The 24,070-nt window shown below is 41.8% G+C and overlaps 1 protein-coding gene across 1 annotated transcript in view; it reads right to left on the minus strand.

The window, feature by feature from the left end:
* The window catches only part of PRKG2 (protein kinase cGMP-dependent 2), a 40,641-nt gene that overhangs the window by 12,143 nt on the left and 4,428 nt on the right, over positions 1-24,070 (minus strand). Inside the window, exons 2-9 of the mRNA XM_071555811.1 lie at positions 22,637-22,777; positions 22,053-22,165; positions 21,503-21,603; positions 10,980-11,486; positions 5,567-5,733; positions 3,887-4,000; positions 1,470-1,575; positions 1,005-1,068 (exon numbers count right to left, since the gene is read on the minus strand). Coding sequence (XP_071411912.1) covers positions 1,005-1,068; positions 1,470-1,575; positions 3,887-4,000; positions 5,567-5,733; positions 10,980-11,473 — 945 coding nt within the window. The 5' untranslated portion in view covers positions 11,474-11,486; positions 21,503-21,603; positions 22,053-22,165; positions 22,637-22,777. The remainder of the gene's footprint in view (positions 1-1,004; positions 1,069-1,469; positions 1,576-3,886; positions 4,001-5,566; positions 5,734-10,979; positions 11,487-21,502; positions 21,604-22,052; positions 22,166-22,636; positions 22,778-24,070) is intronic.

Raw genomic sequence — 24,070 nt, forward strand, 5'->3', positions numbered from 1 at the left:
ATGAACTGTTAACAATGGACCATTTGCAGCAGTTGCCCAGGGCACACCTGACCCCTCAGGCTGCAAACTGGGTATTAAAGAAGCTTGTGAGATAGGAACTGTGACAGCTCCCCTCCAGGGAGTTGTTAACACCTCCACACTCAGCCTGAGGGGTCGTCTGCTAATGGGCCAGCAATGATTTCAAATACCCCATGACTCACAGATCACCCATTGTGGAACTTCCTGCCCTGGGGGAGGTACTGGGCATTCCCACCTAAACCAGAGGATATATAATCCTGAGGTGTGGGGATTTCTGGTACCACTTGTTTGATCCAGAGGAGAACCAGAACCTCGACAGGAGGAGACCACCACTCTTGACCAGACTGCAACCACCATCTGCACCAACAGGTTTTCCCCTTCCTTTTACTTTGGACTCTGATGAACCATGTGTGTCTCAGCACAGGGGCTAATGAACACCATTTTGTTTGTTCCTCAGGGTGCTGGGTTATACTTTTGGGTTTTGTGGGGCAAAACCAATTTCTCTTTGCATTGTTGCATTTATTGAAATATTTTTATTAAATTGTAACTCTGACTTATCTCTTTCATGCTGGGTTCATTTCTGCTGCTGGTTTACCTTTAAACCAGTAGAGACCTAAAAACATATATTTTGTAGCGTATCTGGTTCAAGGCATATGAAACTATTTCATATCCCCACTGCAAACAGGTAAAGCCTGATTACCAATACAATTAGAACTGGAGAGCAACTTTGTGCTTAATCTTAACAAACGTTAGATTATAGATCCTCTTATCTACTTGCTTGACTACTTTGATGCAAAAAAACATTACTTACTTTTAAGCCACTAAATGTTACTGTTTGCTGCCAACATGGAATTTCACTCTGATCACTCCAAGCCCACTCTCATATTAAAAAAACCTTGGTTGTTTTTTATTTTTACTGGTTTATTTTTCTCTTTTATTTTGAAAGCTTACTGAATACTATTTAGAAGAACTTAACAGTATCTTACCACCTCCAGGCAGTCCATGATCTTGGTTAATTTATCTTCAGGTAAGTTTTTCAGCAGGGACACACTTCCAGAAAATAGAAATGCAAAATAAGGAAAAAAACCCCAAACGTAAAAGAGTTATTTTTGACACTTTTTTATGATCTAATCTATATAATTTGTACAATGACATTTTATAGCTAGTTAAACTGGTGGTGAACACAATATACAACTAAGTCTTAATTTGGAAGGTTCAAGCATTCTCATCAAGCATTCTTCCTAGTGTAATACAAGAGAAAAACAATTAAAATGGGAAACACTCTCATGAATCTTAAAAAAAAGAAAAAATAGGTAAATAGTCAGGCTTTTTAGGCCATATTTACATAAAGAGCATCTTTTTCTCTCTGTTTACAAGACAGGCACAGTATTATAGTGCACCTTACTAGGCAGCCCAAAGCAGTATTAGAAATAGAAATTCATCATATTTACCTTCTGAGGAAGTTTCTGTACTGCTCTTGTCTTGTTTGTGCTGTCACTCTCATGATATTTTGAAACACTTCTCTGTCCAATGCCCATGTTTTAACATCAGTGATTGCTTAGAGAAAACAAAAAACCAAGACCAAAATCAACAATGTTTCCAAATGATTTGAGGAATGATATTACAATATCAGGTCATGCTACAAGACCAATGAGCTCTTTCCAAAGGCCCAAGACCAAGTTTTAAAATATCCAGCACCTATTGCGAACAGACTTTTAAAAGAATTCAAATTCCACTTAAACAATGCTACCTAAAGTAAGGCATAGATTTCCAAATGGTTCCTCCATGTAGCATTTTCCATGCAACTCCACAGGCTGAATAACCTCGAAAATCTAATCAAGTACAAATAGGGCTGAACACTTGTGAAGATCTACTCTTATCATGGACAGTCATTGCACTCAAAAGCTGCAATCTGCAAAGCGGCTGATTTGAAAGGAATAAAAACTTGGCTGAAGTTTTCCAAATCCTACGATGTTGAATACTGTGGCTTGGATTCATCTCTAATTCAACTTACATGTAAATGGTTGTTAGATACATAATAAGACAGAAATTAATTTCATTTAATTCTGAGATCCTCGCAGAGTTTTTCTCCAAAGTATCCATCTTATAAGGGAAAAAAGGGTAATTGAAACATTAATTATTACCCTTCAAAACATAGTCAAAATATTAATACAGTAATCATGCACAAGATTCAGCACCAAAGATGAAAACCACTACGCAGCCTCTGTGTCCAATCATTGACACAACAGAACACACTGCGCCTTTTATGTTTTGTTTTTTTTTTAAGTAAAAGGAGGTAATTCTGTTTAATGTAATTTTTTTAAAAGAATACTATACCATATACAGCAGTTTTCCTTCCGTCATAAGAAAGAACAAAACTAGCAGTAGCCATTGAAAAGCTGTTTGGGTAAAGTCTGTCACTCATCAGTTTTCAAAGACTGCAGGAAAAAGGTGTCAGTAGATCCAGAATCAAGGAAGGGTTTTCACATATGTGTTTACTCTTCATGCTCAGTTACGGCATTTTACTGCTCTTCCTCCACAAGAAACATGGGAAAGCTATTGGGGAGGGGTAGGTTTCTGCAGCAATTTCAAGTATTCAAACATCCTTTCTTGTCATAATTGGACAATTCTTGTCCTACCTCAAAACCAATTACTGTTAACAAAGGTCTAAAGCAGCTTGACATCTTATTATGCAGAAACAGTACTTTATAATGCTAATATTGTACAGCAAGCTAAAAAGAAAAATAGGGAACATATTCAAGTAGAACAGCATGTTAGTAAGAAAAATAATCACATTACTGATGCTTTTCTCTTTATCAAGCAGCAAAAAACCCCCAGATTACATGTAATAACTTCCATCTGCACAGCCAGCAATGATTAAGTGCCTAAACTGGGTGCAGGAAGAAAGACCAAAAGCTTTTAAAGCAGACAACTTTGTGTTTTATTCCATTTGCTTCTTATTAAAACAAGATGAACTCTTCATACTTACTGGTAGTTCAAAGTCCCTGCAGATTTAGATGAGAACAGAAATTAGACTTCAAACAAAAGTAATACGTATGGAATGGTGGAGAGTGGAAAACTGAACTTAATCTTATTTGGTCACTTACTTGTTTGTCACAGAAAAATTATAGTATGTTAGAAAAGGAATCAAGGGTTATTTAATGGATGAATACCCAGGAAGAGGGATATTTGTATCAGAGCAACACTTAACTCCATCCTGGTCAGTCTGCAAATAGAAGATGCAAAAAGCATTTGCCTCAGAGAAGCAGCAGGTCTCATCTAGGAGTTTCATCTCTCCCACCACCACATTTGAGATCAAACTCAAATCTCCCAAATGCCAGCTGCAAATGGATCTAGGCAAGACTCAGTAACGTAGTGATCATACAGAACTAAAAGAGGTACAGAGGGAACTAATTCCTATGTATTTTGTTTCCACTTGAATTAGACTTTATCTGCTCTACTAAAAACACTGTGGTTCTAATATCTTTTCAAATTCACTGTAATTCTCAAGTTTGCATTTCACATGAGCCCTTAAGAGCCAAAGACCATCACCACTACTAATGCACCCACAATTAAAACACAATCTTTGCTTAGTCTTAGTATGGCACAGATTAGGGTAACCAGCATACTTTGGAGATGCCTAATTGTTTATCCAGGGTTATTCTAGAGATGGAGTTATATTCATGGCATAGTATTATCACAGTTCCCAAGGAAAAACTCAAGGAAGGAAACAAGCTTACTGTAGACAAGCAAGACAGGCAAACATCTATTAAATGAAAACTTCAGAAAAAATCTGGATATAGCAGGGACCTCACAAAAATACATAGTTTTGATTTGGAGCAATATTGTCATAAATAACTGTAGGTACCTTTCACAGAAGCTGTCCTCGTGCAGTTGTATAAAATGGCTAGTTCACCAAATGCTGTCCACACAGGTATTGAGGATAGTAGCTTATTCTGCTGAAAGACTTCCAGACTGCCCTCTGTCAAAAATCACCAGGATAATGGGTATTAAAATTGTGCTCAACTGCAGGGAGTGAATGGAAAACAAATCAATGTAGTTCTGACTCTGCTGCTCCCTGGAACACATGAATGAGAGTAACAATGCAAACAGTGCTTTGAAACACACATATAAACCAGTAGAGGTTTTTTTAAAATGTACTGCTAATCTACAAATCTACTCTGAAAGGTAGGGCCATTCTAAATCCTGATGGGATAAACCTTTGCTACAACAAAGCAGTCAGTAGTGGTTCAGATATTCTAGTGCGGTGTAGACAAATTTAAGGTCTTAAAAATAGTGCTCACTGGAGAAATTACTCATGAGGATTGTCTGTTCATATATATGTATGTGTCTATATGTGCAGAACTCAAAGGAAAAGGCAGAAAATTTAAAAACACATTAAATATTCCTTCAAGAAATTGTTCTTGAGCCTCATTACAAATCAAGAAAAAGTCAAAGAAAGTCTGAATTTCCTCACAGGTTATGGCCCAGAAAAATTTCCAGGTGCACATCTTCTTTCTCATATTTCATCTGTTTTCAAAATGTTATCATTTTGTGTTGCAAGAATATGACTATCAGTTACAAATCTGGCCTCCTCTTTCTGCCTGCACCATTTATGTTATCCTAGTTCTGTTACCATAATTTTTTCAAACTAACACATGTTTATGAAGGTAGAAGACAGAAAATGTTCTTTCCAACATATACCAGTATGCTTCTGGCTTAAAAATTCTTGCCTAAACAGAACGTACTCCTTACAGCATAAACTCTAATTCATATGAGTCTCTAGGCTTTTTAGTGGTTTAAAATAGACAAAATATGCAAATTAATTTTAATAGTGAGATGATGAAAGAGACAATTAGGAGCAGGGTCCAGTGTGGATAATCTGCAACTTGAGATTTGCATGTAAGCACAGTAACAGTCAGCACATATGACTGCAGAAAGATTATTTCAGAGCTGTTGGCATTATTTTAGGGAAGCCTTTTTATCCTAAAGATTTTTGTTTGCTTTGTTGCTAGTTTGGCACTTTGTTTTTCCCAGAAAAAGACTCAAGCAGGTCTTAAAAAAAACAAAAACCAAAACAACCAACCACCCAAAAACCTTTCAGCTTTGAGAAGAGTAAACGCAGACCTCATCTCTGAACTTCCCACACACAGAAAACTGGTATTAGTTCTCATGAATGTTGAAAGGTAAGTTTAATTCAGAAATGGCTTCATCATTGAGCAGTTCTCTATATTTTAAGTAATTCCTGTTCTTCCTTTTGAGATAAAGGGGTTGGCTGCACGTACAACAAAAAGAATTTGCTGACCTCCAGGCTTTTAGCAGTGTGAAAGAGGTCATGAAATAGCATTAAATCAAGATTCAAGTTTCCAAGGTGCTTTTTGCTGTTTTCACTCTGTTTTATAAGTCACAGGTAAAATCTGCATTGCCTCATCAGGCCAGCGTAAATTATTTAGGAGCACAAACACCATCACCGTGGCTTCCTGCCAAAGCTTCTTAACTACTTTCCTGTTTCTTGCACTTGTGTGCTGTACAAGCAAGCAATATTCACCTTTGAGCACAAAAATGTGATTGCCTGGTTCTCCCTGTCTGATGACGTAGCTGCCTTGCTGGAAGGTCCTTTCATACATACATTCCACCATATCGCGTGTCTGGTGAGGCTCCAGTTTCTTCAAGAACTGATTTTTATTCAGGGCATCCGTGATAAGCTTCTTCTCACTGGTTTCAAACAAAAACCCCAAAGTTTAAAATACCCAGCATGGTTGTGGTATATTATTCACCAAGCATGCACTCCCCTCAAGATGCTTCCTCTCACTTCCAGTACTCACATGACAGGTACCACTGGCAAATATTTCAATCCTTGCAGGATTTTACAATCCTTGCAGGAAGACAGGCTCCCCAGAAAGTTTTGCACTGTTTCTCATGAATTGAGGTATGTAGCCTTGCTTATCTGAAGGAAAGAAATGTGAAATGTATGTCTTCATATATCACTGCCTGTACAGGATTATCAGCTTCTTACAAGATCTGGCTCATTATTCTAAGATTCTAAACAATTTTTTTCTAATATGCAGCAAAACCATAACACTGATAATATTAATAGGATTAAAGTCAACATTGATTGTACTAAAGCCTCATCAAGAGTTTCTCTTGAGTCATAAAAGACGTATGGAAGGAAAAGTATGCACAAACATGATTAACATGTGTTGTTTTTTCCTAGGAGAATGTTAGAAGACACTGCTAGTGCATGAAACAAAGCAAGTTGTAGGTGGATACGATTGAAAGAAGACTACAGAGTCCATCTTTTGCACTAGAAAAATAATATGACCCTGTGACATTTCCTCTTTATAGCTACTAAGTAAATCTATTTGAACGTTGTCCCGAAATTCACAAAGTCCAGGATCTAGGAGAAGCGTGTGTGGAGGTGGAGGGTCAATGCTGATCCTCTCCTGCACTGCTCTTTGCTTTCCATCTATGTCCCTGAAAAATTCCTCCTACCTCTACTGTGCCCACTTCCTTTACACAGATGACAACAAACAGCATAAATGATGCTGTCTGAGTAAAAATCCTATTTGTTCATGTGGGATGCCAAATATATTCCATTTCCTTAAGAATGACAAAACATGGGAGGATCTTCCCAAAGCAGGCCCTTTCCTCTACTACTTCTATGACTTTTTAGGGTGTAATTAGAAGTTGCCAACCCACTCTCCATGATATTTTAAAAGTTGTGGCAGTCAGATGAAGTCCTGGGTGATGGGAAAAAGGGAAACAATGTACACATTTGACTGGGGTCAGATCTGTCAGAGCCTGGAGGGCAGTAACAGACCTCATCGATCAGCCTTCCCTGGGACCACCACACATGCATCCTCTGCCCTGGACTGCATACTCTATTTAAGCTCAGGTCTGGGCATTCAGTTCTTGTCTGGGCTATGTTATAGAAATAATTCCTTTTGGCTTTGTCTTCTGGATGGGCATTGGCCCCACACTGTAAGTACTTTGCTTCTGTCTCTGGGTGAGAGCTTGCATCTGATTGATCTCTTATTCTGTGGGACTCCTGATGGACCCTGTCATCACCATCCTGCTCAGCCTACTTTGTCCAGACCTTGGAGATGGTATCCTGGTTAGTGAGGGAATTGTCCATGCTGTAGTAACCTGGTTCATTTATTCTTGTGGAGCAATCTTGTTCTTGCTGCTCCCCAAGACAGTCTCTGTATCTTTTCTTGTAATAAATACATATGAATGAGTTGTAAAGACAAGAACAGGCTATATTTGAGCAGCTGGTGGAAGAGGCCAGTTGTTAAATTTTAAGAAGAAGAAACAGTGGATGAATCCACTAACTAATAATGACTAACCAACTGAGACAAAGCAGGCTATGCACACCTACTGGGCAATCTGTGAGTTCTGATTAATTTGTGCATGTCTTGGGTCAAGGGCTTCCTATAAAGCAATGCTTTGAATCTATGCCAGAAATAAATGCAACTAAACAACCGCTGCACTGGTGGAGCTTTTGCGGACCTACTGATTAGTTCTCCTTTATTGCTGAAGTGACAGATAATTCTGCGTTTAAAGCCCCCATGTTTCTAACAAGCATGTAAGGAAGGTGTGTAATGTAGTCAACACTTTGACAGCTTTCTGAGGCATTTAAGGCCTAGTCTTGCTTGTATTCATAAAACAATCCAAGGTTGTCATCAAAACTAGGTTATGGGGGGAATCTCCTGAGGACAATCCAGGAATGAACAAACATAGGGCAAGTAAATAAACTTACAGTGTTACTAGCCATATAATGACTGAAATAAGCAAAGGCAATGAGATGAGTCAAGAAAATAAAATCAAGTAACTATGGTGAGGACTGTGTTTAGAAATGGAGACCATAAGTTACATTCTGCTGAAAGCAGCAGGGTTATTGCAATATAAGCTCTAACTTAGTTTTCTGCTAAAACCAAACTAGCTAATTTAATTTACCCTGGCCTCCATCGTGCATACAATACTGTAATAACATACTGTCATTCCATATAATCCAATACTTAAAATGAGCAAAAGAGTTTCCAGAACTACATAGGAGACTATGCTGTTTTCAGGAAGTGCAGGTGGCCACAGAGTGAAGGACTCATGGGTATCCTAAACTGTAGCTCAGGCTCTTGAATCAGTTGTTTGCTCATTTCATGGGCATCCAGCACAGTAACAGTTGTCCCTCCATTTCTCCTGTACCTACCCCACTTTTGAGAATGGCTGCTGGAAAAAACTGGATGTCCTGAAAGGAGAGAAGACATTTAGTCCTGTACTTGTGCCAGTCACTGTCCTTATGAGTAATACTCAAAAGGTTAAAAGAGGTGCACAGAGCCACAGCACTGTTCTGGTGTTGATGTCTCTCTTGTTCTCACTGTTAGTACAACTTTTCTTCACTGCCCAGGGCCAGCTTTGCCATAGCATCCTTCTCCATGTTTTGTTCCCCACCTTGTTGTTAGCCTTCATGGAAATGTCCCCCCTGCCTCTTTCAATACATTCCCAGTCAAACCCTAGAAATAGCACCTGGCACCCTAAAAATGACTTTTTGTGAACAGGATTGGGAATTTAGTCACATCATAAGATAGATGTCATCTTACAGGTGCAAGGGTACAACATATATTTTGCCATGCAATGCTTTCTTTTCATATATTTTTCTGATATTAATGAGAAATTTTTGGCTGTCTGCTGGCATTTACTGGTAAAAGACATCAATGTCAAGGGTCAAGATAGTTCTTCCACAGCCAATAATGGCCGATAACAGAACTGGGTCATGATCCTGAGCCCATAACAGGAAGGAACTTTATACAGGTAGTTTAAATGCTGCTGATGGTAATAGCATGCTCTGTAAGGACACAGAAAAATGGAGAAGCAGTCCAGTAGATAATGAGACACCTAGATTATTAATACCACAAAGGTTAAGAGATTCAAAATATTTTCCATTTGAAAGACTTTTGAGGGATCTGCTCTCATATACCACATTCAAATTCTGAAATCTTCAGGTTTTAGTTAAATTTTCAATGCTTAAAATCCCATTAAGGAAAAAACTCATTTTTTGAAACTGAGATAGATTTAAGAAACTGGCTCAAGAGAAGAAATATATACACGAAAAAACATCCACTCCCATGGGATAGATAAGAACCACTGAAAGCTTCTAAAACTTTAATTAAAATCAGTCGTGCTGAGATACTTCAAACTAAAGCAGGGCACTTAAAACCCTACTAAATTAACAGCATAAAATTATGCTATTCGTTTTACAAATGTTTTTAAAAGGGACTGATAACACTTTGGACTCAATGCAAATTCAAGAACACAGCATGGAGCTACCCCTTTTGTAATAACTGCATTCTCAACTGTGTAGCAACACTGCAATTATCTTACGCAGAGGTGGGGCTGCAGAAAGTCCTTTCTCTGTAAAGGAGAGGCAGCTACTGATACCACTAACTCTAAACACTTCTAATAGACACTGTTAGGCTAAAAGATCAGTAGGTGTTAATTACAGTGGACAGAATTCTGCAGACAGTAAACATCAGACTTTGTTCTTACCTGTATGCCAACTATCTGAACTTGACCTACTACAGTATTTACAGCCTAGATAAGGAAACCAAATGTTTGTACCTTTCAGCGTTTGGTTGCTTCAGTAGGAAGGTGATGGAGTCTTAAACAAGCACATATCACAGGCTTATCTGAGAGGCAGAATAGTGCATAGTAGCACAGTTTTGTGGTGGTTTTTTTTTTAGCTAAGCTTACTTTTAAAGTATTTGGAACATCAAGTGACACTTTGGCCACTATCACATCAAAAGATAGACAGCTTAAGCTGCAGTACTTGGGTTTGTTCAGACTGCTGCACTTAGCTAATCAAAGCTCTTCTCTTGGCTTTACTCCTCAGTGCTGTTACAATTCTGTCTCTGAAAACACCCTAGGAAACCATCTGGTGGAGTACAGCACAAGGATGGTGCCAAGGAGAAGACAGATAGGTGATTACAAGTAGAACACTCCTAAAACAAGCAGTGATTTAAACTGCTCAGGTACTTGTGATGAAATATTAATACAGTTCTTCTACTCTTGAGGAAAAACACTGCTAGCTGAAGTTCTCAGCTCTTCATGGTGACTCAGGTTGCCTTTCTGATTCACAAGACACCCCTAATGTGTAGTGCTGGACATGATGGATGAGAAATCAAATCTCATAACTCTCAGGTCTACTGTGGTACACTCAGATACATCATGAATTTTTAACAGAATAATAAAGATCCCTAGAAATCTGAGGTATTTAAGCCACTAGCTGAAGTCCAGACAGAGTCTGGCTACCACCATGTTAAAATAGATGCTCAGGTTTTGTCTGTACTGTAAGGTCTTTATGTTTAACGATACTGGTCTGATACCTCTGTTCACAAGGTCAGCTGCACACACAGATATTTCTGGGTCTTTCAGAGTCTAGAAGACATAGTTGGATGCAAAGAGGAACAAGTAAAATTTCGTTCCTACACCATGACTATCAGAAGCCACAGGGCAGGAGGATGCTAGGAGGATAATCACACCATACAAAATAGTTCATTGCATTCGGGACAGCTAAGTTGGGGTCACCTGCTCCTTCCTAAGACACCCATTCTATAGGATTAAGAATGAAAGTAGGTGAAAGCATCCAGCCACCTTCTCATCAGTGTCCCACAGCACAGCTTAAGCTGTGAGCCTCAGGCAAACCTAGACCTAAGAAGCTTAGGTCTAGGCTAGAAGAGGTTTAGATTCTGCTTAGCTGGCCATAAAGATAAATCCCCAAAAGACTGTAAGAATCTAAAATAGAGCCTTCCCACCACTCTTCATCAAACTCAATCAGCATTTAGCTAAAAAACCTGTATGAAAAAGACGGTTATTTTAATCTTGATTTATCATGAGGACAGGATACCATTGCAATAAAAGTAACATCCTTGTAACAGAATCATATAAACCCTCTGAAATGAGCTCACCTGGAATCCTTTCGGACGGTTGCTTTTTCAAGGGAAAACATAGCTTGCCTGCTCAAATCATACAGCTGCGTTGTTGGCTCTGCAGATACACCTTCCTTGGCTCCTCTCCTTCTATTGGCAGAAACTTTCAATGGAGAAGGTTGAAGAGACTGCTGTCCTTGAGTGCTAACAACATCCTGCAGCTTGTTCAACTGTATACACTTGCTCTGAAGTTCCTTCGTGAGTTCTGCTATGACCTTAGTTTGCATGGCCAGCTGTTCCTGAAGCTCAGCAACATGACTTTGACTGTCTTGCAACTCTTGATTTTTCCTCCTCAGCTCCTTTTCCAGTTCAAGTACCTTGCTGCAAAGAACATCAGCTTGTCCATTGATCACACTGATGCCCAGGCATGGGTCCATCAAAAACTTATGGTTGGCAGCACAGCCAATAGCAAGGTTTGCTATGTGTCTATCTGGCTGCCTCAGGTGCTTGGGTTTCACTAATCTATTTCCCATTTTGGCCAGAGACCTAGATAAGAAAACAAATTTGCAGTTTTATCTCATTCTCCAGGAAGAATAAAAAATAAAATAAAATCATGGAATGGTAAACAATGAATTTAGTATTTAACTGGTAGCTGAATTTGCCATATACAACTATAGTAAACACAGTTGATTGTTTTCATCCTTTCCAGTCCTGCAAGTCAGTGTAGTAAAAGGCAAACAGAAGAGGTGGATGGGGAGGTAGAGACAGAGCAAAAGATCTGATGGCTACCACTTTATTTTTGTGAGTCAAAGAGATGTGTAAACTCCTATCATCCTAACAAAGACAAAAGAAATAGCAGGAAGAAGAAAAGCTTGCATTTGACTGCTGAAGCAAGAAAATTGTTAGAAGGAAATAATAAAAGTTGGGTCACTTCCCCTTTGAGGAATAAGTATTGAGCACATAGACTAACTTAACCAGTGACTGAATACCAGCTTAACATAAAGGATATGTGATTATTAAGCATACGTGTTAACAATAATTTTTGGAAAAAAATTTAAGGGTTATGACCATGAAAGAATGCCATACTGATGAGAACAGGAGTCTGGCTAGCTTGTTAACAATCTCCAACCATGGCCATAGGGAGATGTCCAGGAAAGGGTATCAACAAGGTGAGCATATAGGCTGCTTGACTGAAATACTCTCTGAAATTTCCAATTTCCTGGGCCTGATATGTTTTATTTAATCCTCAGTGAATCTCTAATCCTAGCACTTATCTCAGTCCCCTTCCAACCTTGTAAACTTCTTAAAAACTTAAACTCAGACCATGACGGGACCTTACCGAGGAGTTGTACAGGTCTGCTTCTTGCATGAAGAATTACCTCCTTTTATATGTTTCTTCCAACATATAGTACAAAACCAAGGATACAAAAGTTAGGAAAAGCCAGTTTCAGAAAGATTTTTCTCTGTCAACCTCTTCTATACGATTTTGTAAATTACTATGCTGGTTTTCTGCCTGAGCATATGCCTGAATTCTTTCCCAGAATGGTAAGTCCTTCCTCGTGCAGACATCCCTCCAAAAGTTTGACCAATATGGCTGTCTTTTGCTGATTGCGAATTCAGGACAGAACAGAGTTAGACCTACCTTATCCCTGTTGAGGGCAGGCATATTTCATGGGATCATTTTAAGAGGAACAAGGTGATTGCTGCTTAGGTCACACTGTATTAAATGCACAAGTTGATGGAGGAAAGAAATCAACACATTACTCTTGGAAGTCTAGTGTTCAACATTCTGGCCCACAGTACCCCAGAACCAGTCTTGGAGAGCAAAGTCTGCCTGTAAATCCCATCTGTGTGCCACAACAGAGCCAGGTTACAGGTTTGATTGAGCTCAAGCCTAAGGAGACTTCCACCAGGAGAGAAGGGATGAGCTGAGGGCCATGCCGTTCAGGCACACAGAGCTTCTCCCAAAATCCCTGCTCAGGCTTTTAGTGAATCCTGTTCAATTGCATCCTGCTACTCCAGAAGACCACAGCACAGAAAATACCTGCCTTCCTTAGATGAAACACAAAATTGTTTCCTTGGACTCTGACTTTTGCTGTATCAATAAGCTATTTGAATAAGTTGTATGAAAGTTCTGGTGCACTAACCAGGCAATCATTCTGCTGTTGTGATCAGGCATCAGTAGACCCAATGTAGCTGTTTTTCTGCTTCATGAATAAAGTAGAACTTTTAGATTGTACCTCAAGTCGCATGGTTTAAGGTAATACCTTTTATCATTTCATTGGAACTGGGTAAGAACATGTCCCAGACAACAAGAAAGAAATGAAGAAGCACTGGCAATTTGATTTTACTGGTTAATAAAACCATACTTTTAACAGATGCACAATTCTGTTCTGGTTTACGGCCCTCAGTGGGTTAGAATTGAAATAACTGACAAGGTAACTGACATTGCATATGTAGTTTTCCTTAAAACAGTCTTTCCTCTCAACCCTTGTCTTGCGTACTGTGATTTTGCACAATATTTTTCTTTTGTGCCAATTTCATGGATGCAGTTTGGCAGCTGGTGCTTCAGCTTGTTAGCAGGCTAGTATGTCAGAAATAAAGGCAGATCTGTACTGCACAGGAGAATTTAAACAAATGCATATCAAGGTACCAAATCAAATAACTCTGAAGAGGGACCTGTGTGTCACTGCACACGGCTTACCTAAAGATTGTAGCTCATCATGCAGCCATATTAAATAAAAAACAAACAACATCAAACCCCAAACAACAAGCAATGTAAACTAAATGTTACAATATAGAGAGTAGGAATGAAGATTATGGGAAACACATCATCACACACAACATGGTAGCAGCCTCTGCTACTTAATGTAGTGACAATAACTGCATTTCAAATACAGGATATCACATCTATTTTAAAACTGTCTTTATATAAGGGCAAGGTGACTGCTCCAAGGTACCTTAAAATTACTAAATGGATTGTATCCAGAAACAGGTTTACTGTGTGATGATGAAAGTTTGTAATATATCAACCCCGCTAGAGTGAAAACGTTAGGAACTTCTGTCTTCTCATTGTATATGCACAATTAATTGTCAGTGTAGAATGTAGAATTGCCAATGTAGAAGCAATTGGAATGGTCACTTGTGTAGGAAACTCATGCCCTACAGCAGGATTCAAGAAAAGACTGACAAGTGATTTTGGTAATTCAACATTCCAGTGTCCATTTCTAACAGATAACTTAAAACCTTATCCCTCCGAGGTCTGATTAACCTCTGCACACAGCTAGTGAGACACAAAGCAAAAACAGAGCACGCACTGTGTTTACTACAGGGCACCTCACACGCTCTTTGGAGGTCACTGGCCAGACGTGGCCAGGGACCGGGCAGTGCCAAAACCCACCCGGGGAGCCGAGGGTGCCCACGCCCGCCGTGGGATGCTCGTTGGATGCTCGTGAGATGCTCGTGGGATGCTCGTGAGATGCTCACAGGATGCTCGCGAGACCCAGCGCCAGCAGAAACCGGGTCTGCCCCAGGCCCGCGGGGGGCCGAAGCTGCCGGGCCAGGACACCTCCCAGATCCCCGCCCCTCCGGAGCGCGGTGTCACCCCGGGGAGGCCGCAGCTCCTCCGGGCTCCCTGGCAGCCGGTCCCGGCCTCCCCCGCTCCCCGCACGCAGCCGCCGGCGCCCCTCAGTGCCTCCTGCCTGGCCCCTCACCTGTGTGCTCGGCCGGCCCCGGGCTCCGGTCCAGGACGGGGCTGGGCGGCAGCAGGGACGGAGCGATGCTCCCGGGGATCCGGGCTGGGCGGCGGCGGCGGGGACGGAGCGGTGCTCCCGGGGATCCGGGCTGGGCGGCGGCGGGGACGGAGCGGTGCTCCCGGGGATCCGGGCTGGGCGGCGGCGGCGGGGACGGAGCGGTGCTCCCGGGGATCCGGGCTGGGCGGCGGCGGGGACGGAGCGGTGCTCCCGGGGATCCGGGCTGGGCGGCGGCGGGGACGGAGCGGTGTTCCCGGGGATACGGGCTGGGCGGTAACGCCGCGCCCGTCGCGGGCGGACCGGGGGCAGAGGGGCGGGAGCCGCGGTGCCCGCCCGTCTCTCCCTCCCTCCTTTCCTCTCTCTTTCCTTCTCTGCGCTCTTTCCTTCTCTCCTTGCCTCCCTGGGCGGTGCGGGGGCTGCGAGGGCACTGGGCTGTCACTCGCCCAGGGCGTGGGGAGCCTCCGGTGCGGTGTCCGGGCTCGGCAGGGAGGATACCCCGTCCCAGGCGGGTAGGGACCAGCCGGACTCCTCACCGTGTCCCACTTCGTAGAGGGGAAGATGCAGGGCCCAGTTCGGGCTGTGCCTGGCAAGTGTTTGTGCTGCTTGCTTTCCTCTGCCCTCTGCAGGGGTCTTGCAGCCCTTGTAATCTGAAGCTGAGCCTCAGGCACCACTGCACAGCCCTCTTGTCAGGGAACCTGCTCGTGTTCCAGGCTGTGTCCACACTCAGGCTAGAGCACCGCGGCTTGCCCCACGTTAGAGCATTGCCTCTGAATTAAACATTGATCCTTGGTAGCGTACGGTTTTCACAAAGGGCTGTTCTCTCCTGTGCCTATCTTTGTGTTGTTTCAAAACATCTGCCTTCACATCAAGGCTTGCTAGACACAAACAGCCTGAGAAACCATTGCTGAAAGGATTTCGCAACAGGCTGCATGCACATCTCTCCTACTGATGCTGTTGAGGGGATGTGGTCTAACTCCAGCCTGTAGCCTCCAGGACACTTGCTCACCAATTTTCTCCTTTACATTTACAATCTCCATTTGAGACTCTTTCTTGACATGGACCCCAAATTCTTTCCTGACCCACTGTTAAGAAAACTTTCCTGCCTGGCCCTCCAGGAGACACTGGCAATCACACTGGCACCACCCCAGGCTGTCACTGCTGGGATTGAAGACCCTTCACTGTGGATGGCTCCAGTGACCCAATGGGTGCCCCACTTGACTCCCCACACTTATGTAGTCAGAGAGGTTTCCCATAGCAGAGTCCCAGATGTCTTATGTAATTTAATGACGGTGCAGCAACACCATAACAGCTCGAACAGCAGCCTCTGGGGAGGGACCCCCAACAGACGAGTCACAGGGCTTTTATACCCTTACAGTCAGTGCAACCATTCCTCACATGTTCTTCATAATCCTTACATGTGCCTTGTGATCTGGGGTCTTGTTTATTTGGTTTCTATGGAGTCTCTGGGACTGACCAGCACCACAGGTTCTCATTGCCCATTGTTAGGCAAAGGGTCGGCACCAAGTCACGGCCCCTTGTTGGGGCTGCAGCCATTCCCCTAACCAGGGCACAACCTGCAGCTCCCACTGCAGCTGCACACCGAGCAACTGGCACAGGGTGAATTTCTCACCACCATTCACGAGCCTAAAATTGATTATCAAAAGTGCCAGCACTGGTATTGCACCTATGGTGCAATTCTGGCAGTCCCATGTCCCACTAGCAATAAACCTCTATGCAATAAACAAATGTCTATCTATTAAGTACCCAGGCAACTCCATCACATACACCAGTGTCAGTTTGCCTATCTATAAATCCTCCTTTGCTTTCAACAGCTCTCAGTGTTTAGCGTGGCTTCCACAATCACTGTCAGTGTCTGGGATTAAGCAACTTACATAAACTCTAACGGGAACAACCTGGGAAGGGCTATGCAGTCTTCCACTCACAGCAGAGTTCTCTATTCCAAAAGAAAAACTCATAAAAAATGTTGATGGCATGCATTTCACTAAGTCCTCAATACCTTAAGCCAGAAATGTTATAGTGATCAGAGAAACACGTGTTGAGAAAACTTGTCCCAGTATCTGCTTACACTCCGGAACTGAGCTGCTCTGGGAAGCAGCAATCCACTGGGATTCCCTGTGGTGTGAGGCTCTTTTCCTGCTGCAAAGTTCATAAGAAATGCAGTGAGGAATCTTGAGACTGTTCCTCATTTGTGGTACTTGCTCTTTGCTGATGAAACAGGTAATGGGTACCCTCACCAGTGCATTGACCAGGAGCCTTCAGGGGTCAGCACTGCACACCTGAGCCAGCCAGTGCAGGACAGAGCTCAAAGGTCATCTGGGGTGAAAGGTCAAAGATGTGAAAGGTCAAAGGTCATAAGTCAAAGATCACATGGGGTCAAAGCTCACTGGGTCAGGTGTCAATGGTCACCTGGGATGAAAGGTCAAAAGCCACTGGGTCAGGGGTCAAAGATCGCTGGGTGTGAAAGGCCACTGTGTTGGGGTCAAAGACCAACTGGGGTGAAAGGTCAAAGGCCATAGTGCTAAGGGTCAAATTTCACAGTTGAAAGGTCAAAGGTCACTGTGCAGGGGTCAAAAGGCCGCCGAGTCAGGATTCAAAGGTTCCACAGCACAAAAGCTCAAAGGTCAGGGGCACAAAGGTCACCAGGGTGAAAGGTCAAAGTTACATTGCCTGTATAAAAGGAGGCACTCAGGGGGACATAGATAAGAAAACCCAGAGACAATTATAATATGCCTAATCTTAGGAAAATACTCAGGAAAACTGCACCAACAGAGAGAAATTCCTTAGTGCTCCAAGAAAAACCCATTAAATCACCAATCAAGATGTCAATTGCTCAATGCTTCTGCAGAAGGGCTGCTCTCAGGCTGTTTCTGTGACACTTACATGACCAACTTCCTTAAGAAATGTTTTTAGAGCTGTTTATTATTAGAGGACAACTCCTTTAGCACTGTGGCAACCAATCAGGATGAATCACATCTTAAGGGGATATCATTGTCCCCTGTCTTACTGAAAGGAGTCTGAGGAGCGCATGAAAAGCACCATAGAAAATGCCCTGCATGACTGTATATGAAACCATTTTGGCAAAACCACCCTCTTCCCTGTTAAAGAAATCATTCGTTTTAGTTCCAACCTTTATAATCAAACTACACTTTTTTTGGACTTCTCAAGGGGCAAGCTGAAATGCTGAGAGCTATTAACTTCCTTTGCTTCTTACAACACTGACAGAAGGGGATATCTGGAAAGCTCTCCTTTTCTTTAGAAAGACCACAACAGTGCCAGTATCATGCAGATATATCTGAGGTGAGGTGAGGTATTTCCCACACCTGAGGATAAATTGGCTTTCCTAGTCAGCTTGCTCCACCATCACGATGTCGTAGTGGAATCACTCATAGTGCAGCTGTGCAGCGACACCCACAGGCAATGGGCAAACAGTGAATTGGCAACGGCAGAACTGGCTTAGACCTGATAGCAAATTGTGTCACTTGTATGGGTGCAGAAACACACTGTAGTCTGAAAAAAACACAGAGTAGACTTTAACCAAAGTTGGGATGAACTTTCTGCTTTTCTTGGTTTTGCTATCTTTCATGGTGACAATCAGTTTAGCAAATGCAGAATAATTGAATGGTGCCTTAGCCTCATCCTGTTTGAAAAGCTGCACAGACATCTCATAGTTGTATTTTGCAAATATTTCTACATTCTGCACTTGGCCCAGATCTGTGCTCTGAAATGGGTCTGACTGGTTGTAAAATATTTTTTTTCTTTTGCCCTTCTCCTTATATATATGTAGTGCTAAAATGCCTGGATATACATCTATACATATATATATATATATAAAACTGGGGAGCGACTGGAAGAACACTTAATTTTTTTTCCAATTTTTATGTGTCAACTCCAGTCTTGTTCTAGATGTAACTCTTCTTTCTCATTAAACTTTCTCTGTCAGCATCACAACATTATCATCCTGTGAAACTGAACATTAAACCCAAGCCAGTGTTACTTAGATTACCTGCCACAATGAACAAAAATCCACCCTGACAAATAGTAACAGAGTTGCTGGACACAGATGAAGTTGTGGCATCAGCTGTGCATAGCAGTTCACTGAAAAAAATATCCTCTCCTGGTCTCCTTCCACATCAGCCTCTGGTTCCTCACTATCAAAGTCAATTAGAGAGTTTTGCCCTTACCTTCAGGAGGCAGGGAAACAACTCATGCCCTGCCTGTATTTCCATGTAGGCTCTGCTGTACAGAGGGAAAGGCAAAGAGCACTTTCCAAATACTTCAGGGGGGAAAAGATTGGCTGCAGGTGTCTCACAGCTGTGTACACTACCCCTGCTGCTTATTAGCACCTTAATCCATTATTTAAATGCACCTGTTCTAATTATTTTTTAATTTAGAGTGCTTTGGGGACAGCTCTGTACTTGGTGCTTATTTATGGTGGTTTGGCTTGGGTTTAAGATCCTGTGCAAATCAAGGAATGATTCTGACCTGCAGCCACAATGTAACTTGTCCCACATAGGACACCTCTAAACCCCCTTCCTAGAACATAATTTTATTTTGTTAATTAATGCTACAAGCAGAAATAAGCAGGCCCTTCTGCACAATGGCAGTTCCAATCATCGAGGTGATGTATGAAGATAATAGAGAATTTGAGTTTTATTTTAGAATCAAGATAGAAAACCAGAGGAAAGTACATTTTTCACAAAACACTCCCAAACACCGTTGCTGCTTCTCCCCTTTTCACCACATACATTTACAGGACAAAACACTTCTACAGAAGCTGAATTTACTTACAGACACAGTCTGAATTCGTTGGACACATCTGTCTCCCATTAATCTCTGCAGTATGCTGCCCTGGGCTCATGAAAATTCGGCTTTGACTATTGAATCCTATTTTACCATATTCAGCTTCAGATGAGCTACTTACAGTTCCTCATGACTTCAATTTAGTCTGCAGGCAAAAGTAACAGCTTAGACAATATAAGGGGAAAATGTGCCACTGTCTATTTTATAAGGAAAACAAAAGCTATGGCAACTCTGTAAGGCACAAGGGCTTCTACTGTGCTCTAGAAAATATTTGTGCTGCTCTTTAATTCAGTACATGATTTTGTGTCTCTCATTTTGCTCATGTTTCTTGTTTTCCATTAGCATAGTTATGCACAAAATATAAATTATTTTTCCTGATACCTGCAATTCATCTAAGAAATAAGGCTCATGGATGAATAAATACCATTATATTGAGAATAAATTACTAGAACAAAGTCCTACATGGGTTACTTGTAGGAAACCTAATCTGAGAATGTTGACTGATATTACTAACCTTAGGAAGTCTTTACCACAGGAGAGCTATTTCCCAAAGAGAAGCACAACTTTTGGACCCATCTCAATAGGCAGAAACTGACAGCTCTTCAAAAGAATAATTTCTGGGTTATAAATCTACACAAGCAATACAGAGCGTGCAAGGGATGTACGTTGTCTCAAATTCAGCTTGTGTTCACTTCTCCAAGACATAAGTTAACCAAGTCCCTCTGGGTTTGGGTCTATTTGGACATTTGGTATAGTAAAGTTAAATGCTTTTCCTCCTAGCCAGTGTTACTGTATGTTTATTTTTGCCCATCTACCACACTAAAAGAAACCATGAACTGATCAAGTCAGGACACAAGGAATAGCAAAAGTGAGTCCACAGCATATATAGAATACTCCCTAAAATAATGAGTCCCATAGGAACGCAGTGGAAAAAGGTACTTTAAAATTTAAATATGACCTTTGTGAGAATGCACTTTCTAACTGCTCAGCAGAGAGCAGTTAACCCACTTCTGAGGCAACAGCAGTGTTACATATTTTATAACCCAACTGTCAAGATCTGGTCAGATTTCAGCTGATATACATGCTGAATAAACTAAACATGCACCATTTCCACCTGCAGTATAAAAACGTACCTACTCATACCAAGTACATATTCCTACTCTGAAAACAAGAACATGTTTCCATGCTAAGGAAATCTTCCCCTTTGGAATTAGAGACTAAGACCTCATTGTGTCCTAAAGGATTTCAACAGATACGGAGTTGAAACACAGGATGCAGGAGAAACACAAACTTGCTTCCCAATCCAAGGATTCACATATTTTTGGACAGGAATATAAGGTTTTCTGTAGGGCAAAAAATGATGACACTCAGGATAATGGTTTCCTGGCTTTGTGCTGATTAGTCACACAGATAGCTGGAGTGAAGGTTCCCACCCCTGTAGGTTCGCTTTCTCCAGGGCACTTTGGGCATGGCTCTAAGTAAGCCATTGTACCACTCCATCCTTCCAGCTGGCCATGGGTGACACGGAATATGGTGTACCCAAACTATTCCATGATCTGCAGTCCATTCTTGGATGGCTTTATTTTTGAAAGCTTTCATTATCTGACTCTAGCTCAAGTGGCACTCCATGGTGGCATATATGCTCATTTATTCCTCGTAGGATGCTACTCTTGTTTGCTTTCCCAGCAGAAATCTTCTAGTCACCATGGTGACAGCCATACCACTGTGAGACTGCAGCACCAGCTGGTCTTGATGCAACCAAGGGGGCCACATTAACCTGGTAGCCAGGCTTTGTCAAACAGACATTTTTCTCCCATCACATGTGCTGTTTCATCATTCACACACTGCAAGCATGTTGTAACATTCCATAGATCTCATGCTGCCTAACTACTTATATTGTGACTTCCCAGCAGAAGACCAATCTCTGTTTTCTGTGCCAGTAAGAAATTCAGTCCCTTGGAGCATGTTCAGCAGTTTCTGTGGGCCCACCTGGCTGCAAATGGTTCTCCATTATGTTCTGATTCCAAATCTGTGTATTAAGGTTAGGCCAGCTGGTCAGTCTGCTCATTGTGTTTCTCCTTTGGAACTGCCTTTGAGACAGGTAGAACAATGTCAGGAAATGAGACATTCTAAAGTTACTACAGAAGAACAGCAAAAGCTATTTCTTTTTATTGGTGTTTTTTGGTTTTAGCTCAGTGAATGCAATGATTATTGTATAAATGGGGATGGGGAAAACAACGTGTTCACAATATCCCCTAATTATTCATAACATTTGCAGCTTTGCCAGCCTTTGCTTTGGCTGTGCAGTGCAAGAGGGGAAAAGAGTTACACAGCTCTTTGTTTTACTACATGCTGAAGAACTGCTTTATGCAATACACAGATCCTCCAATTTATGATGAATCTGGAAGGGTCTTTCAGCTTTTCCACTGAAATACTGTGCAGGTAGAAGACATATAGAAAGTATTCTGTCTGCTAAAGGTGGGATCAATCTTATTTTTACCTTTTCCAAAAAGTGTAGCAAAGAGGGAGAGTACTTCACCTGAGAAGAGATGAATCAAGTTCTGGAGGTGCCTCATTCTTTTCAATGTCTTAAACTGCATGTGCAATATCTGGCTTGTAAGTGTGACATCTCAGTATACAAAGTTCTGTTGCCTGAAGAATCAAACACAAATGTAATTTGACACAAAAGACTAAACTCAAGAATGAGCAGATAATCCCAACCTCTAGCTGTGTTCTATCTCTGTTCAAAACTTAGTGTGTTTTCAATACAAGTAATTTCCTCTACTTCAGACAACTATTTTAATGTTATTTTGTTTTCAAACATTTGTAGCTGGAAAAGCGTGAGCCAACCTCCCGTCATGAGCTTAGTTAAGTTGTATAATTTATTCTGTAACCAAGTAAATTCTAAATTCTAAATGAGATGAGCTGTCTGCTTACAGGAGGTTGTGGAAGCAATGTGATATTAAACTGATACATGAATAGACTAACAAAAGCAACAAGAATGCGATTGAAATAAACGTGGTGAGACACAGCACTTACAACTAACATTTTTGCATTTGACCAATGATGGGGCAGGGTAGAAGGGGAGAGAGGGAGAATGAATTTATCTAAAATAATTTTTACATGCTCATTGGGTCCATTCTCCAAGGATTTGAGTAGTTGTTTGCAAAATCTATATATATGTGGGTGATGGTAGTCTTGTTGCTTTTTTCTCCACAAAAAGAGTTCGTCAGAGGATTCTTTTTGGAGTTTTCATCTCTCTTTCTACAGTTAGAGTAAAAAAAAAAGAAATTACAAGAGAAAATTTGCGTTGAATCATGCTCCATATGGTCAATACCAAGAGAGACATTTCAATGAGTTCCATTTTGACTCAGTAGGTTGCAAAATTACAGCGACAAATTTCTGATCATGTTCTTGATGCTCTTATTTCTTTCATTTTGCATTTTACTTTGTCCCCATCTCAAAATATCTGAACACTTTTCAGTAAGGGCATTAAACAAGATAACATCTGTCATGTGCTGAGGGGACTCTCCCTGGGACAATCATTACATGATGGCCAAGTTGTTTCATCCCTCACCCTGTCCATACCCATCTGGAGACTTCTCTATCCCATGGAAGACACTCAGGAACTCTTCCTATTGTGTGCCAGTCCCCTGCTTATTCAGTGGAATTAGCTGAGATATGGGCTAAGTCAAAACACGACGGCAGAAGTTGAAGAATATGTAAAAAAAGCAGTTACTGACTGCTGGGTATGGTCGCAATCTAAACAAATTTCTTGCGGACCTTCATTCTTAACGTCCTCATCCCCTCTCGGATTTGTGTCATTTGTACCACAAGAGGGCACCCTGCATCAGACTACAGTTTCTCATTCACATCTTGGGAATGGGAAGGTCGCTGGACTGAACTGGGCTTGCAGGGAGAGCGGCACTGAAGAAAGAGCCACGAGGGAAGGGCCAGTTACACCTGCAGTGTCAGTGCCCTCTCCTTGGGAGGGAGAGATGAACATTCACTGTCCTATTTCCCAGTAGGAAGAGGACTCCTAACTGAATTCAGAAGCAGCAGATTAAAAACAAGGCATTTAAACAAAAAAACTATAACGCTCTTCACTGAAAACCCTCTCTCAGTTTTGCTGAAGGTAATTGAAATGCCACTCTTCCCTTCTTTTCTTCACTGCTAACTGTTCAGACCGCCAAGCAAGTCAACTGCCAAAGCAATTTAAAACTATTTTGACAGGTTATGAAAACAGCATAATTTTGATTGTCAATTGCTTGGCTTTCTCCACTGCCAACAAAGTCCCAGGCTCCCAGTGAGAATCATGCCTGAAATACTGTGTTTGCTGCCAGTATGTGCATGTAATTGCCCTCTAAGCCCCTTTGGCCTCCAGGTGCTATTCAAGACATGCTGAAGGTTTCTCCCAGGCTCTCCCTGTGGATCCTCTGGAAGGATTTGGGCGTCCTGTAGCTCCTGGTCCAAGCCTGCCAGTCACAGGTGAAGAGTATCTGACACTCCAGGACACCTGAACTCCTGCTCTGCCTGAAGGGAACTGAAGTACACCCC

Source organism: Pithys albifrons, chromosome 5 (genome assembly GCF_047495875.1).
Source record: "Pithys albifrons albifrons isolate INPA30051 chromosome 5, PitAlb_v1, whole genome shotgun sequence".
Classification (NCBI taxonomy): Eukaryota; Metazoa; Chordata; class Aves; order Passeriformes; family Thamnophilidae; genus Pithys; species Pithys albifrons.